General features: G+C 49.6%; 1 protein-coding gene across 4 annotated transcripts in view; it reads right to left on the bottom strand.

Annotated features, from left to right (window-relative positions):
• The window catches only part of ttll5 (tubulin tyrosine ligase-like family, member 5), a 386,423-nt gene that overhangs the window by 344,558 nt on the left and 26,641 nt on the right, over positions 1–15,224 (bottom strand). For all 4 annotated transcript variants that reach the window (XM_060829527.1, XM_060829530.1, XM_060829531.1 and 1 more), the window contains exons 3-4: positions 13,122–13,228; positions 10,421–10,503 (exon numbers count right to left, since the gene is read on the bottom strand). In XM_060829527.1, the coding sequence (XP_060685510.1) occupies positions 10,421–10,503; positions 13,122–13,228 (190 nt within the window). The remainder of the gene's footprint in view (positions 1–10,420; positions 10,504–13,121; positions 13,229–15,224) is intronic.

Genomic DNA, 15,224 nt, shown 5'->3' with positions numbered 1-15,224 from the left:
ATGTGACCCCAGACTCACAGCAATGTGGTTGACTGTTAACTGCCCTCACGCCAATTAGGGATGGGCAATAAATACTGGCCTGGTCAGCACTACCCTCATCCCATGAATGAATAAAAACAAAGGGAGGTGTTAGGAAGGATTCCAACCAGCAAACAGCTTCTCCCTTCGGTCCCATTAAAGAGTCTTCCTAGGGCTCCTTGATATGACATATGCATTGAGTAAAAAGTGAGGTCTGCAAATGCTGGAGATCAGAGCTGAAAATGTGTTGCTGGAAAAGTGCAGCAGGTCAGGCAGCATCCAAGGAATAGGAGAATCGACGTTTCGCGCAAAAGCCCTTCATCAGGAATGAGGAAAGTGTGTCCAGCAGGCTAAGATAAAAGGTAGGGAGGAGGGACTTGGGGGAGGGGCGATGGAGATGTGATAGGTGGAAGGAGGTCAAGGTGAGGGTGATAGGCCAGAGTGGGGTGGGGGCGGAGAGGTCAGGAAGAAAATAGCAGGTTAGGAGGGCGGTACTGAGTTCGAGGGAATCGACTGAGACAAGGTGGGGGGAGGGGAAATGAGGAAACTGGAGTTCATCCCTTGTGGTTGGAGGGTTCCCAGGCGGAAGATGAGGCGTTCTTCCTCCAACCGTCGTGTTGTTATGTTCTGGCGATGGAGGAGTCCAAGAACCTGCATGTCCTTGGTGGAGTGGGAAGGAGAGTTAAAGTGTTGAGCCACGGGGTGGTTGGGTTGGTTGGTCCGGGCGTCCCAGAGGTGTTCCCTGAAGCGTTCCGCAAGTAGGCAGCCCGTCTCCCCAATATAGAGGAGGCCACATCGGGTGCAGCGGATGCAATAGATGATGTGTGTGGAGGTACAGGTGAATTTGTGGCGGATATGGAAGGATCCCTTGGGGCCTTGGAGAGAGGTAAGGGAGGAGGTGTGGGTGCAAGTTTTGCATTTCCTGCGGTTGCAGGGGAAGGTGCCGGGAGTGGAGGTTGGGTTGGTGGGGGGTGTGGACCTGATGAGGGAGTCACGAAGGGAGTGGTCTTTTCGGAACGCTGATAGGGGAGGGGAGAGAAATATATCCCTGGTGTTGGGCTCCATTTGGAGGTGGCGGAAATGACGGCGGATGATACGCTGTATACGGAGGTTGGTGGGGTGGTAGGTGAGAACCAATGGGGTTCTGTCCTGGTGGCGGTTGGGGGGGGGCGGAGCTCAAGGGTGGAGGAGCAGGAAGTGGAGGAGATGCGGTGGAGGGCATCGTCGATCACGTCTGGGGGGAGTCTGCAGTCCTTGAAGAAGGAGGCCATCTGGGCTGTACGGTATTGGAACTGGTCCTCCTGGGAACAGATGTGGCGGAGACGAAGGAATTGGGAATATGGGATGGCGTTTCTACAGGGGGCAGGGTGGGAGGAGGTGTAGTCCAGGTAGCTGTGGGAGTCAGTCGGTTTATAGTAGATGTCCATGTTGATTCAGTCGCCCGAGATAGAAATGGAAAGGTCTAGGAAGGGAAGGGAGGAGTCTTGAGACAGTCCAGGTGAATTTGAGGTCGGGATGGAAGGTGTTGGTAAAGTTGATGTTCAACCTCCTCGTGGGAGCACGAGGCAGCGCCGATACAGTCATCGATGTAGCGGAGGAAAAGAAGGGGGGTGGTGCCAGTGTAGTTGCGGAAGATGGACTGTTCCACATATCCTACGAAGAGACAGGCATAGCTGGGGCCCATGCGGGTGCCCATGGCAACTCCTTTAGTTTGGAGGAAATGGGAGGATTGGAAAGAGAAGTTGTTCAGGGTGAGGACCAGTTCAGTCAGTCGAAGGAGGGTGTCAGTGGAAGGGTACTGGTTGGTGCGGCGGGAAAGGAAGAAGCGGAGGGCTTTGAATCCTTCGGGGATGGAGGTGTACAGGGACTGGATGTCCATCGTGAAGATAAGGCGTTGGGGACCGGGGAAGCGAAAATCATGGAGGAGGTGGAAGGCGTGGGTGGTGTCCCGAACGTAGGTGGGGAGTTCTTGGACTAAGGGGGACAGAACCGTGTCAAGGTATGCGGAGATGAGTTCGGTGGGGCAGGAGCAGGCTGAGACAATGGGTCGGCTGGGGCAGTCAGGTTTGTGGATTTTGGGCAGGAGGTAGAAACGGGCGGTGCGGGGTTGTGGGACTATGAGGTTGGAGGCGGTGGATGGGAGATCCCCTGAGCTGATGAGGTTATGGATGGTCTGGGAGGTGATGGTTTGATGGTGGGAGGTGGGGTCATGGTCAAGGGGGCAATAGGAGGAGGCGTCCGCAAGCTGGCGTTTGGCCTCAGCGGTATAAAGGTCGGTGCGCCAAACTACTACTGCGCCTCCCTTGTCTGCTGGTTTGATGGTGAGGTTGGGGTTGGAGCAGAGGGAGTGGAGGGCTGCACGTTCTGAGGGTGAGAGGTTGGAGTGGGTGAGAGGGGTGGACAGGTTGAGTCGGTTAATGTCGCGGCGGCAGTTGGCTATAAATAGATCGAGGGCGGGTAAGAGGCCAGCACAGGGTGTCCAGGTGGATGGGGTGTGTAGGAGGCGGGAGAAGGGGTCATCAGAGGGTGGGCGGGAGTCTTGGTTGTAAAAGTAGGCGCGGAGGCGAAGGCGGCGGAAGAATTGTTCAATATCTCGCCGCGTGTTGAACTCATTAATCCGAGGGCGTAGGGGAACGAAGGTGAGGCCCCTGCTGAGGACTGATCTTTCATCCTCAGAGAGGGGGAGATCTGGAGGGATGGTGAAGATTCGGCAAGGCTGGGAGCTAGGACCTGGTGTGGGACTGGAGCTGGGAGTGGGGGCGGGGTTAGGGACAGGGGCGGGGACGGAGATCGACGTAGGGTCGGGGTTAGACGTGGTGAAGGAAGTCGGCGTGGGGGCGGGGTCACGCGTGGTGACAAGAGTCGGCGTGGGGGCAGAGACACCTGAGGCGTTGTGGTCGTGCACGTTAGTGATGTCAGTGGGGGTGGAAGTTGCTGCGGCGACGGCAAGCGAAGGGGCGGAAATGGTTGTGGCGACGAAAGAACCGTTGTCATTCCCGATAGCCGTGGGGGTCGCGAATCCGTCAGCGATCTTCCTGGCGATCGTGGAAGCAGTTGTCTGGGCGGCGATCGCGGAGGCTGCGAGGTCGGTGGGGGCAGAAGTGACGTCACTATCGTCGTCGGCCATTGGTGCCGCGGGCGCTGTAGCGGCCGCGTGTGTAATGGCGTCCGACAGATTGCAGAGGCCGATGGAAGATTCTGGAACAGTTGAGGAACCACGAGTGTGGGGGTAAGTACATGAAAGTTTGCGGTACTTACTGTCTTTAATTTCCAATATGGCTGGGAAGAACTGTTTGTTTAGTGTATGGATTCTTCTGTAGATGAAGAACAGTAGAGGTCCTTTGCAAGTTTGTGAGAGTGTTGTCCTGAGCTGGGGTAGGGCTGATTGCAGGGAATGTAGGTAGCGACGCATGGCTGCAAGGGTGGAGCGGAGGATCCGGAGGGAGGTCTGTTGCTGGAGGCTTCGGATTTGTTGTAAGTACAGGTTGTCCTGGTTGGGTCCAAATTTTGTTGGTTGGAATGTAGTCCGGAGTCCGTGCGGGATCAGTCGGTTCCGTCGGCAGGTGCTGAGGAAGGAGATGTGGCTGTGGTAGCGAGTCTGTTTGAGGACGTGGCTGGAGAGCTTCTGTGCAGAGGGGATAACCTGGAGTGTGCAGTGAGAGAGAGACTCACTGAAATCCTTGTAGAGGGAGGAAGAGAGCTTCTTCAAGGAAGGCATCCTTGCAAGAGGATTCGCAGTAGGTTAAAATCTTCGAGTAAAAAGTGAGGTCTGCAGATGCTGGAGATCAGAGCTGAAAATGTGTTGCTGGAAAAGCGCAGCAGGTCAGGCAGCATCCAAGGAGCAGGAGAATCGACGTTTCGGGCAAAAGCCCTTCATCAGGAATGAGGAAAGTGTGTCCAGCAGGCTAAGATAAAAGGTAGGGAGGAGGGACTTGGGGGAGGGGCGATGGAGATGTGATAGATGGAAGGAGGTCAAGGTGAGGGTGATAGGCCAGAGTGGGGTGGGGGCGGAGAGGTCAGGAAGAAAATAGCAGGTTAGGAGGGCGGTGCTGAGTTCGAGGGAATCGACTGAGACAAGGTGAGGGGAGGGGAAATGAGGAAACTGGAGAAATCCGAGTTCATCCCTTGTGGTTGGAGGGTTGACATATGCATTGATCATGCATGAGGGATCTGCTAGCTGAACCAGTCAGAGCTCCTCTGCACACCAATTCTTCTCCCTTTCTGTTTCTTTTTCATTCCTCTTTGTAGCAATTTTCCTCCCCAGCGCACGGCCCTGTCCTTATGGAGGGTGGAGTCAAGGCAGACAGGTCATGACACGAACCCGGCAGGAGCACAGCGTGGGGGCCGAGTCCCATGGGGACGGTAGACCGAGCACGGGCCGTGTCCCACGGGGACGACAGGGCGAGCACGGGCCGTGTCCCACGGGGACGACAGAGCGAGCACGGGCCGTGTCCCACGGGGACGACAGAGCGAGCACGGGCCGTGTCCCACGGGGACGACAGGGCGAGCACGGGCCGTGTCCCACGGGGACAACAGAGCGAGCACGGGCCGTGTCCCACGGGGACGACAGAGCGAGCACAGGCCAGGTCCCACGGGGACGACAGAGCAAACACGGGCCGTGTCCCACTGGGACGACAGAGCGAACACGGGCCGTGTCCCACGGGGACGACAGAGCGAACACGGGCCGTGTCCCACGGGGACGACAGAGCGAACACGGGCCGTGTCCCACGGGGACGACAGAGCGAGCACAGGCCAGGTCCCACGGGGACGACAGAGCAAACACGGGCCGTGTCCCACAGGGGTGAGAGAGAGAGCTCAGGCAGTGTCCCACGGGGACGACAGAGCGAGCACGGGCCGTGTCCCACGGGGACGACAGAGCGAGCACGTGCCAAGACCCACAGGGACGACAGAGCGAGCACGGGCCAAGACCCACAGGGACGACAGAGCGAACACGGGCCAAGACCCACGGGGACGACAGAGCGAGCACGTGCCAAGACCCACGGGGACGACAGAGCGAGCACGTGCCGTGTCCCACGGGGACGACAGAGCGAGCACGGGCCGTGTCCCACGGGGACAACAGAGCGAGCACGGGCCGTGTCCCACGGAGACGACAGAGCGAGCACGGGCCGTGTCCCACGGGGACGACAGAGCGAGCACGTGCCAAGACCCACAGGGACGACAGAGCGAGCACGGGCCAAGACCCACAGGGACGACAGAGCGAACACGGGCCAAAGAGCGAACACGGGCCAAGACCCACAGGGACGACAGAGCGAACACGGGCCAAGACCCACGGGAACGACAGAGCGAGCACGGGCCAAGACCCACGGGAACGACAGAGCGAGCACGGGCCGTGTCCCACGGGGACGACAGAGCGAGCACGGGCCGTGTCCCACGGGGACGACAGAGCGAACACGGGCCGAGTCCCACAGGGGTGAGAGAGAGAGCTCAGGCAGTGTCCCACGGGGACGACAGAGCGAGCACGGGCCATGTCCCACGGGGACAACAGAGCGAGCACGGGCCGTGTCCCACGGGGACGACAGAGCGAGCACGGGCCGTGTCCCACAGGGACGACAGAGCGAGCACGGGCCATGTCCCACGGGGACGACAGAGCGAACACGGGCCGAGTCCCACAGGGACGACAGAGCGAGCACGGGCCGTGTCCCACGGGGACGACAGAGCGAACACGGGCCGAGTCCCACAGGGGTGAGAGAGAGAGCTCAGGCAGTGTCCCACGGGGACGACAGAGCGAGCACGGGCCGTGTCCCACGGGGACGACAGAGCGAACACGGGCCGAGTCCCACAGGGGTGAGAGAGAGAGCTCAGGCAGTGTCCCACGGGGACGACAGAGCGAGCACGGGCCGTGTCCCACGGGGACAACAGAGCGAGCACGGGCCGTGTCCCACGGGGACGACAGAGCGAGCACGTGCCAAGACCCACAGGGACGACAGAGCGAACACGGGCCAAGACCCACGTGGACGACAGAGCGAGCACGTGCCAAGACCCACAGGGACGACAGAGCGAGCACGGGCCAAGACCCACAGGGACGACAGAGCGAGCACGTGCCAAGACCCACGGGGACGACAGAGCGAGCACAGGCCAGGTCCCACAGGGACGACAGGGCGAGCACGGGCCGAGTCTCACAGGGACGACAGAGCGAGCACGGGCCATGTCCCACGGGGACGACAGAGCGAGCACGGGCCGTGTCCCACGGGGACGACAGAGCGAGCACGGGCCAAGACCCACAGGGACGACAGAGCGTGCACGGGCCAAGACCCACAGGGACGACAGAGCGAGCACAGGCCAAGACCCACAGGAACAACAGAGCTAGCACGGGCCGTGTTCCGCAGGGACGACAGAGCGAGCACGGGCCGAGTCTCACAGGAACGACAGAGCGAGCACAGGCCGAGTCTTACAGGAACGACAGAGCGAGAGCGGCAGCTGAGCAAGTCACAGCATGGAGGTAGCGTGGTCTTGTTGTCGGCCTGACGAGCACAGACTCATGTTGGAGAGGGCCTGGATCTTAAGTACTTCATGGTCTTGACAATATAGGCTATTCCATTCCTGCGAAGCAAACTGCACTGGGCAGTTCGTGTTTCCTGAATAGACAGCAGTCACCTTTCTCAGAAAGTGTCATATGGAGACCTAACCACTGGTAAGCAGAACAAATATTTCAAAGGTCCCCTCAGGAAATCCTTCTCAATGTTTCACATTGACCATTACCAACGGGAATACAGCCCACAGATCATGTTTGGAAATGTTACATTACTGGGGGTTACAGGGACCCTTGAGACTGAGTAAAGAGAAAAGGAAGAGAGATCTAATCAGCCCCAGCACCAACTCCGCCTTCACTTGCACCCACTGCAGGAGAATGTACCTGTCATGGAAAGGCCTGACTAGCCATCAGTGAGCTTGCAACCAATTATCACAGCATACCTAAAATCTTAGTCAATGCAGAAATATTAAGACAGAGACATCATACTCAATAAAATATTGTACTCATGTAAAGGGCACTCATTCTCATCTCACCGTGGTAATTCAGTATTTTTTTCTCCATGTTTAGATCAAGGCTGTAATGTCATCAGGGGATGAGTACAGGCAGAGCCCAAATTGAATGTCAGGGAGCAGGGTTTTGACAAGTGTTTGGCTTCAGATTGACTTAATGGCAGGAGACAGAGGGTGATGGTGGAGGACTGTTTTTCAGTCTGGAGGCCTGTGACCAGCAGCTTTCCACAGGGATCGGAGCTGGGTCCACTTTGTTTAACATTTATTGGTTATGAAAATGTAGAGTGTACTGTGCCTTTGTGAAACACAAAGTGTCCTGAACAAGGTAAAAATATAACACTTGGTCGAAACAAATAGCTGGAGTTATGTTGCCATGGAACAAAAACAAATTTAATTTGGCCAATCAGTTGAAATTATGCCCCAGATACCAAAATCAAATCAAATTTGAATTTTACTGTTTGGGATGACATCAAACCAATGGAATGATCCTATGTTTGGGGCTATAAAACAGAACATTTGAACAGTCAGGGAGAGAACAACTAAGAGCAGCCAAGCGATCACCGACATAAAGACAGCCAGCTAACTCTCCGAAAGGTACCTGTCCACAAGACATTCGTGCAGCAGAGGACCGAAGAAGTAACGACCCAGAAAAATACAGCAAAAAATCTACAAAGGAGAATCGACAAAGCTGACTGGTTTTGAAATATGATTTTTTTTTTGTAAATCTTAATCAGGTTTTTTTATAAAATCAGACCAGTATTGTAGAGTGGGAGATAAAAGGTAGATTTAAGAGAAAGGAGTTGTAAATAGTTGTTTAATGTTTTTGTTTGGGCTTATAGAATAAAATTGTTAATTTTTACTTTAAATAGTGACCTCTGGAATAGTTCTTTGCCTCTCAAAATTTAATAGGTTACGGTCAGTTTCTCTGTGTGTCGGGTTTAAATTAGCAGAGGGGTTTATCCCATGTCGCAACAATATAAAATAATTTAGATATAATACACAAAGCTAAAAATCACAACACCAGGTTATCATCCAGGTTACAGGACACAGAATTTATAGTAAAAGATCCAACTGTCGTACAACTGATGCAACGTATTGGTCCCATCAGTTGTACGACATTTAGATCTTTTACTATAAATTCTGTGTTCTATAATCCTGCCCCACTAGCGACCTGACAAAGGGCAGCACTCTGATAGCTTGTACTTCCAAATAATCTTGGACTGTAACCTGGTGTTGTGATTTTTAGCTTTGTCCACCCAATCCAACACAGGCACCTCCACATCAATATACAAAGCATAGTTAGTAATTTTATGGATGACACCAAGATTAGTGGTGTAGTGGACAGTGAAGGAGGTTATCTAAGATTAGAAACAGATCTTGATCAATTGGGTCAATGGGCTGAGGAGTGGCAGATGGAGTTTATATTGGATAAACTCTAGGTATTGTATTTTGGTAAAACAAACAGAGACAAGACTTATACAATTAAAAAGAGGGCTTTGGGCAGTGTTGTAGACCAGAGACCGAGGGATGCAGGTACATAATTCTTTGACGTTTGCATCACAAAAAGATAGGAAGCCTAAGAAAGTGCTTAGCACGCTTGCCTTCATTACTCAGACCTTTGAATATAGGTGCTGGGGAGTCATGTTGAGGTTGTACAGGATGTTGGTGAGGTATCTTCTGGTGTACTATGTCCAGTATATAGGTTCCAGTTATAGGAAGCTGGAGAGGGTTCAGAAGAAATTCATGAGACGTTACTGGGAGTGGAGAGTTTGAGTTATAAGGAGAGGGGGGAATAGGCTTGGACTTTTTTCACTGGAAAAGAAGGTTGACAGCTGACCGTATAAAGGATTATAAAATAAAAAGAGGTATAGGTAAGGATAATGGCAGGTATCTTTTCCCTAGGTAGGGTTTTTCAATACCGGGAAGCGTATTTTTAAGGTGAGAGGAGAAAGATTTAAAACAGACATGAGTGGCTTTTTTTTTAAAAAGAGAGTGTGGTTCATGTGTCGTATGAACTTCCAGAGGAACTGGTGGATGCGGATACAGTTACAATTTTTAAAAAGACATTTAGATAAGTAAATGAATAAGAAATGCTTGGAGGGACAGGGGCCATGTGCAGGCAGGTGGGTCTAGCTTGGTTTGGGAATATGCTCGGCATGGACTCCTTGGACCGAAGAGAGTGTCACCAAAACAAAATCCACCACCATCACAACCTGGGGATACTATTGTCCAGAACTGAACTGGACTTGCCATACAGATACTGTGGCTGCAAGCACAGCTCAGAGGCTAGAAATCCTGCAGTGAGTAAATCATCTCCTGACTGCCCAAAGCCTGTCCACTGACAAGAGTCATAGAGTTATAGAGATATACAGCATGGTCCAACTTGTCCATGTCGACCAGATAACCTACCCTAATCTAGTCCCACCTGCCAGCACTTGGCTCATATCCCTCCAAACCCTTCCTATTCATATACCCAGCCAGATGCCTTTTAAATGTTGCAATTGTACCAGCCTCCACCACATCCTCTAGCAGCTCATTCCATACACACACCACCCTCTGCGTGAAAAAGTTGCCCCTTAGATCCATTTTAGACAAGACACAAGCCAGGACTGTAATGGAATACTCCACACTCTCCTGGATGAGCACAGCTCAAAAAATGCAGATTTTTTCATATTTTGCCAATGTGAGGCAAAACGTGAGTAACTATAGACTGATTAGCCTAATGTGTACTGTTGGAAAAACATTGGAATCAATTATTAAGGAATTAATAGCAACACCTTAGGAATTCACAATCTAACCAAATGGAATCAGCCTGACTTCATGAAAGGAAAAGCTTGTCTGTAGTATTTGTGTCTGTACTATTCCTATTTTTATGGTCTATTGGTCCAACAACATTTATGAGATTTGACACCATTCAAGACAAAACAATCCACTTGATTGGCACCACAAACATTACTCCCTCCACCATCGAGGCACAAGAAGGCAGCTCGCCACAACCTTTTCAAAGGCAACTAGAGCTGAGCAATAAAATGTTGGCCCAACCAGTGATGCATGGACATCTCATGGAGTGATTGAAAAAACACTTCCAGGACAGGTACGACATGGAATTAGATACAGAGCAAAGATTCCTCTAAAACCCCTATTAAACCCTCACCAAGAAGGCATAGTATGAATTAGGTGAATAAATTAGTTTCCCTTGAGTTGATGTCGCATCCTCTCCTAGTTAGCTGGAGCTCTTGAAGCACAACTGAAACACTATGGGCTCTGTACAAATTCTGAAGCTTGTCAACTAAGCCTTTGAAACCCTGGCATTTCAGCATTTTGGTCTTTGTATCACACAGTCATCCATAGGTCTTCAACTTAACAAACATTATCTTATAACAAAGCAAAGTGAACATACCTCATGGAAGCCATGCACCGTCAGAATGCTACGTACCAGCCTGCTCTCAGTGCGCACAATCTTGTACGCCAAGTGGTAGCGTTCTACAAGAAAAGGCATACATCACAATCAATTAGCTCTGATACAGTTATATGGCTGCATTAATTAATGCTAATTCAGTCTCAGCGTTTAATCATAGGAGGCAATGAAGCTTCAGTGACCTGGCCTCCACAAACTTATGCAATGAAGAATTCCAGAGTCACCATTCACTTAGTAAAGAAATTTCTCTTCATTTCAACCCTAAAATGGCCAACCCTCTATCAAGAGACCATGACCTTTGCTCTGGATGACCTTGCCAGGAACATACGGGCAACTGTACACAAGTGAAATATTGTCCCAATCCGAACAGCCCTGACAGAATTGTTAAAATTTCAATGTGATCCCCTCTCATTATTCCAAACTCCAGTGAATACTCTCATGATAAAACAGATCTGCCATCCCAGAATAAATCTAGTGAACCTTTGCTGCACTCCCAATAAATTCTTTCTTGGGCAAGATCAAAACTGCACATAATTATGCAGATGTGCTCTCAGCAAGGCCCTGTAAAGGTGCACCAAGGTCTCCTTCCACCTGTGCTCAAACCCTCTTGCACTGAAGGCTAACCTACTGCTTGCCTTCTGTACCTGTGTGCTTGCTTTCAGTTACATTCTCAATTTACCATAACTTTAATCATTCTCTTGTTTTTCCTACCAAAGTGGATTCCTGCACACTTACTCAACCTGTCTAAATTGCCTTTAAGATTCTTCACAATATCCATACTACTCACAATCCCAGCGAGTTTTATGTCATAAGCAAGCTGAGAAGTAACACATTTAATTGAATATTTTGCAAATAGTCGGGGTTCAAACACTGCTCCCACTGTTCATCACCTTCCAGATTGGAGGAAATGGGCTACGTAGGTGAATGCTTTTTTTCTATTGTGTGGTTTCTTGTAGAATGACGTTTATTGTCAGGTATACTGATAGGAGTGCAGTTAAAAGTTTAAATGGTTGTCACTTACAGCACCATCTTAGGTACAAAGGTACCTAGCTACAGGATCTTAGGAAAATAATTAGAAAAATAAAGTCCGAAGTTCAGCAATACACTTCCGAAAGCAGGTTTCACCAGAACCTCTCCTCCAGACCACGCTGGGACCGAGAGCGAGAAAGCGAGCAAGCATTGGGGTAATGGAGCAGATCGAGGAATACTATGTTACGGCTGCAGAGAAAGTGTACAGAGACCAAGATCAAAATTAAATTTAAAATTTGAGAGATCCATTCAGAAGTCTAACAACAGCTGGGAAGAAGCTGTTCTTGAATCTGTTGGTCCATGTGTTTAAGCTTTTGTATCTTCTGCCTGACAGAAGAGGTTGGAAGAGATTATAACCAGGGAAGGAGGAGTCTTTGATTGTGTTGGCTGCCTTTCCGAGGCAGCAAGAAGTGTAGATGGAGTCAGCCGATGTAAGTCTGGTTTATGTGACGGACTGGGCTGTGGTTTCTTACAGTCCTGGGCACAGCAATACCAAGTGATGATGCATCCAGATAGAATGCTTTCTATGGTGCAGCTGCAACAATTGGTAAGAGTCTTTACGGACATGCCAAATTCCCTTAGCCTCCGTGAAAGTAGAGGGGTTACTGTGATTTCTTGACCACTGCATGAACATGGGTGGACCTCTTGTTTTGCTGGCATTGAAGTCAAGATTGTTATTTTCACACCACATCACCAAGCACTCTCTCTTTCCTGTATTCTGTCTCATTATTGTTTTAGATCTGGCCGATAACCGTAGTGTCATCAGTAAACTTGTAGATGGAGATAGGGTGAAGTTTGATCACACAATTATGGGTGTACAGGGAGTATGGGAAGGGGCTGAGTACACAGCTTGCAGGACACTGGGGTTGAGGATCGTCATGGAGAAGGTGCTGTTGCCTATTCTCATTGATTGTGGTCTGTGGGTCAGGAAGTCAAGGATTCAGTTGCAGAGGGTGGAACAGAGACCTAGGTCTCAGAGTTTGGAGACGAGTTTACTTGGGATAATACTGTTGAAGGCAGAGCTCTAGTTAATGAGTTTGAGCCTGATGTAAGTATCCTTGCTATCTGGATGTTCCAGGGATGAGTGTAGGGCCAGGGAAATGACATCTGCCGTGGACCTTCTTGTATTCCTCAGGTCTCAGAATCCTATACAACGGAATGTAGGGACAGAGAAAAAAGTAGGCAGAAAATATTAAAAGGAAGAGGTCAAAGAGACTAAAGCCACAGATGGAGAGATTTCTGGGAAGGCTTTGAAACTTGGGAATACAAGTATCAATGTGAAGGGCTCTTTTTTTCAAAGACTTTTTCAAAGCTTTTGACAGTAGAACAGATTTTAATTTTGAAATGCTTATGATATCCAAGAAATATACATATGAAAATTAAACCAAGAATTTTGATAAAGATAATAATATTCACAATATCAAGTGCTGATAGATTACATCAGCTCACTGCACAATGAAACTACTAAAAGTTTCTGAAACAAAAATTCCATACATATATACTCTATCCATAAACACGGCAGAAAGAGCCTTTTAAGCTTACTGTTCTTATTCTGGAGAAGTCTTCTGCCAATTACAGAGAAAGACAGCTTAGCTCACTCTGCAATGGTCAGACAAGTGTCTGATTAACCCGACTTCACAGTAATCCTACATACCTCCAATTAAGCGTAAGGTGCTGTCCTTTGTTACAATACCATCTGCATAGAAAACCAAGGTAGGTACCAGCCGATTGATGCCTGTCCACAGTATGCATGGGTGGTCCCTAGAAAAGAAAACTCATTTCAGAATAATGCAAACTTTCTCCATTAAACATTCCACCCCACACCCTAGGATAAACAGAGGAGAACACCATTCAACCCATCACATTACCTCTCCATTCTAATTCCATTTCTCTCTTTTCTCCATATACTTTTAAGTTTGTCCTCAGAAACAGAGATTTTACAGGAAAGAAAGAGGTGATTTGGTCTTTCAAACTGCCCTGGTTCATATCTGGTGTCACTTAAAACTAACATCACAACCATGTTGCTCAGTTACAAGTGTAATTTAGTCTTCCCTGAAAAGACACAATAGTCTCTGCTTCAGTTACCTCCTGTGACAACTATGCCAAAAGCATGCCATGCTCCGAAACATAATAAAATTCCCTTTTTTCACATACTCATGCTGCTTGAGAACTGTAGCAGACAGTTCCTTCACTGTCATTGGGTCAAAGCCCTGGGGTTTCCTCATTTCCCCTCCCCCCACCTTGTCTCAGTCCCAACCCTCGAACTCAGCACCACCTTCCTAACCTGCAATCTTCTTCCTGACCTCTCCGCGCCCACCCCCACTCCGGCCTATCACCCTCACCTTGACCTCCTTCCACCTATCGCATTGCCAATGCCCCTCCCCCAAGTCCCTCCTCCCTACCTTTTATCTTAACCTGCTGGACACACTTTCCTCATTCCTGAAGAAGGGCTCATGCCCGAAACGCCAATTCTCCTGATCCTTGGATGCTGCCTGACCGCTTTTCCAGCAACACATTTTCAGCATAAATATTTGGGACATGACATTACTAATTATTAATTAGTAGAGTCAGCTTGAGACAGGAGACTATTGTTATAGATGGAATAGCTAAATATCTAATCATGACAGGTTAGCCTGGAATGGAAGATCACTGTAGCAGAGGTGATAATAAATATCTAACCATATCATTAGGAAAATATTAAGTAGGGTCTGGAATGAAAGACCATAGTTGCAAAAGTTAACACTAAATATCTAGTGTGACATTAGAATAACATTAAGTAGAATGTACAACAAAAGAGATAATGGGAACTAACATCACTGGTTTATTGTGTAGCGTTTAGGGCGGCACGGTGGCACAGTGGTTAGCACTGCTGCCTCACAGTGCCAGAGACCTGGGTTCAATTCCCACCTCAGGCGACTGACTGTGTGGAGTTTGCACATTCTCCCCGTGTCTGCGTGGGTTTCCTCCGGGTGCTCCGGTTTCCTCCCACAGTCCAAAGATGTGCGAGTCAGGTGAATTGGCCATGTTAAATTGCCCGTAGTGTTAGGTAAGGGGTAAATGTAGGGGTATGGGTGGGTTGCGCTTCGGCGGGTCGGTGTGGACTTGTTGGGCCGTATGGCCTGTTTCCACACTGTAAGTAATCTAATCTAGAGTGAGGTACTTCGATTAATATTGTTGGACATACTGATAAGCTAACAGAAACATGATTTAAAAAAAATATAAAAATCCACGGACCCCGAGGTTCGGGGACATTCGAGAATCTGCTTTTTGAGTGTCACAGTTTTTGTTTGCAAATAAAAGACCTACTTCTTGAAGAACTCTCTGCGTCTCCTGGTGATTCTCTGCATTTTCTCCACAACACACGCTGTAGAACTCTACGTCTAAAGTGCAGGACTAGAAGCAGACCTACTGCTCTCATTCAGGCCTAACCACAACTTCACAAAGGCTCAACACAGTCTCCCTGTTTTTGTACTCAGTTTCTCTCTTTATGAAGCCCAAAGTTGCTTGAACTTTGCAAATTATTCTCTCAATGTGCTCTGCCACCTTCATAGACACACACATCAAAAAAAACAGTCGAGAAACTTACTACTGATTGTCACTGGACCCCCCAAGGTGCCGTTCTACAGACATGAGTTTAGAGACAAAGGTTTGAATTCTACCATGGCAGAGGAATTGGCATTCAGCCCATCAAACTTTCTCTGCTGTTCAATACAATCATAGCTGGTCAAACACATCAAATGATTTTACCCACTCCAAA

The sequence above is a fragment of the Hemiscyllium ocellatum genome, chromosome 8 (genome assembly GCF_020745735.1).
Source record: "Hemiscyllium ocellatum isolate sHemOce1 chromosome 8, sHemOce1.pat.X.cur, whole genome shotgun sequence".
NCBI classification, from domain to species: Eukaryota; Metazoa; Chordata; class Chondrichthyes; order Orectolobiformes; family Hemiscylliidae; genus Hemiscyllium; species Hemiscyllium ocellatum.
Note: the sequence above shows the minus strand (reverse complement) of the source record. Positions and strands in the feature narration are given on the sequence as shown.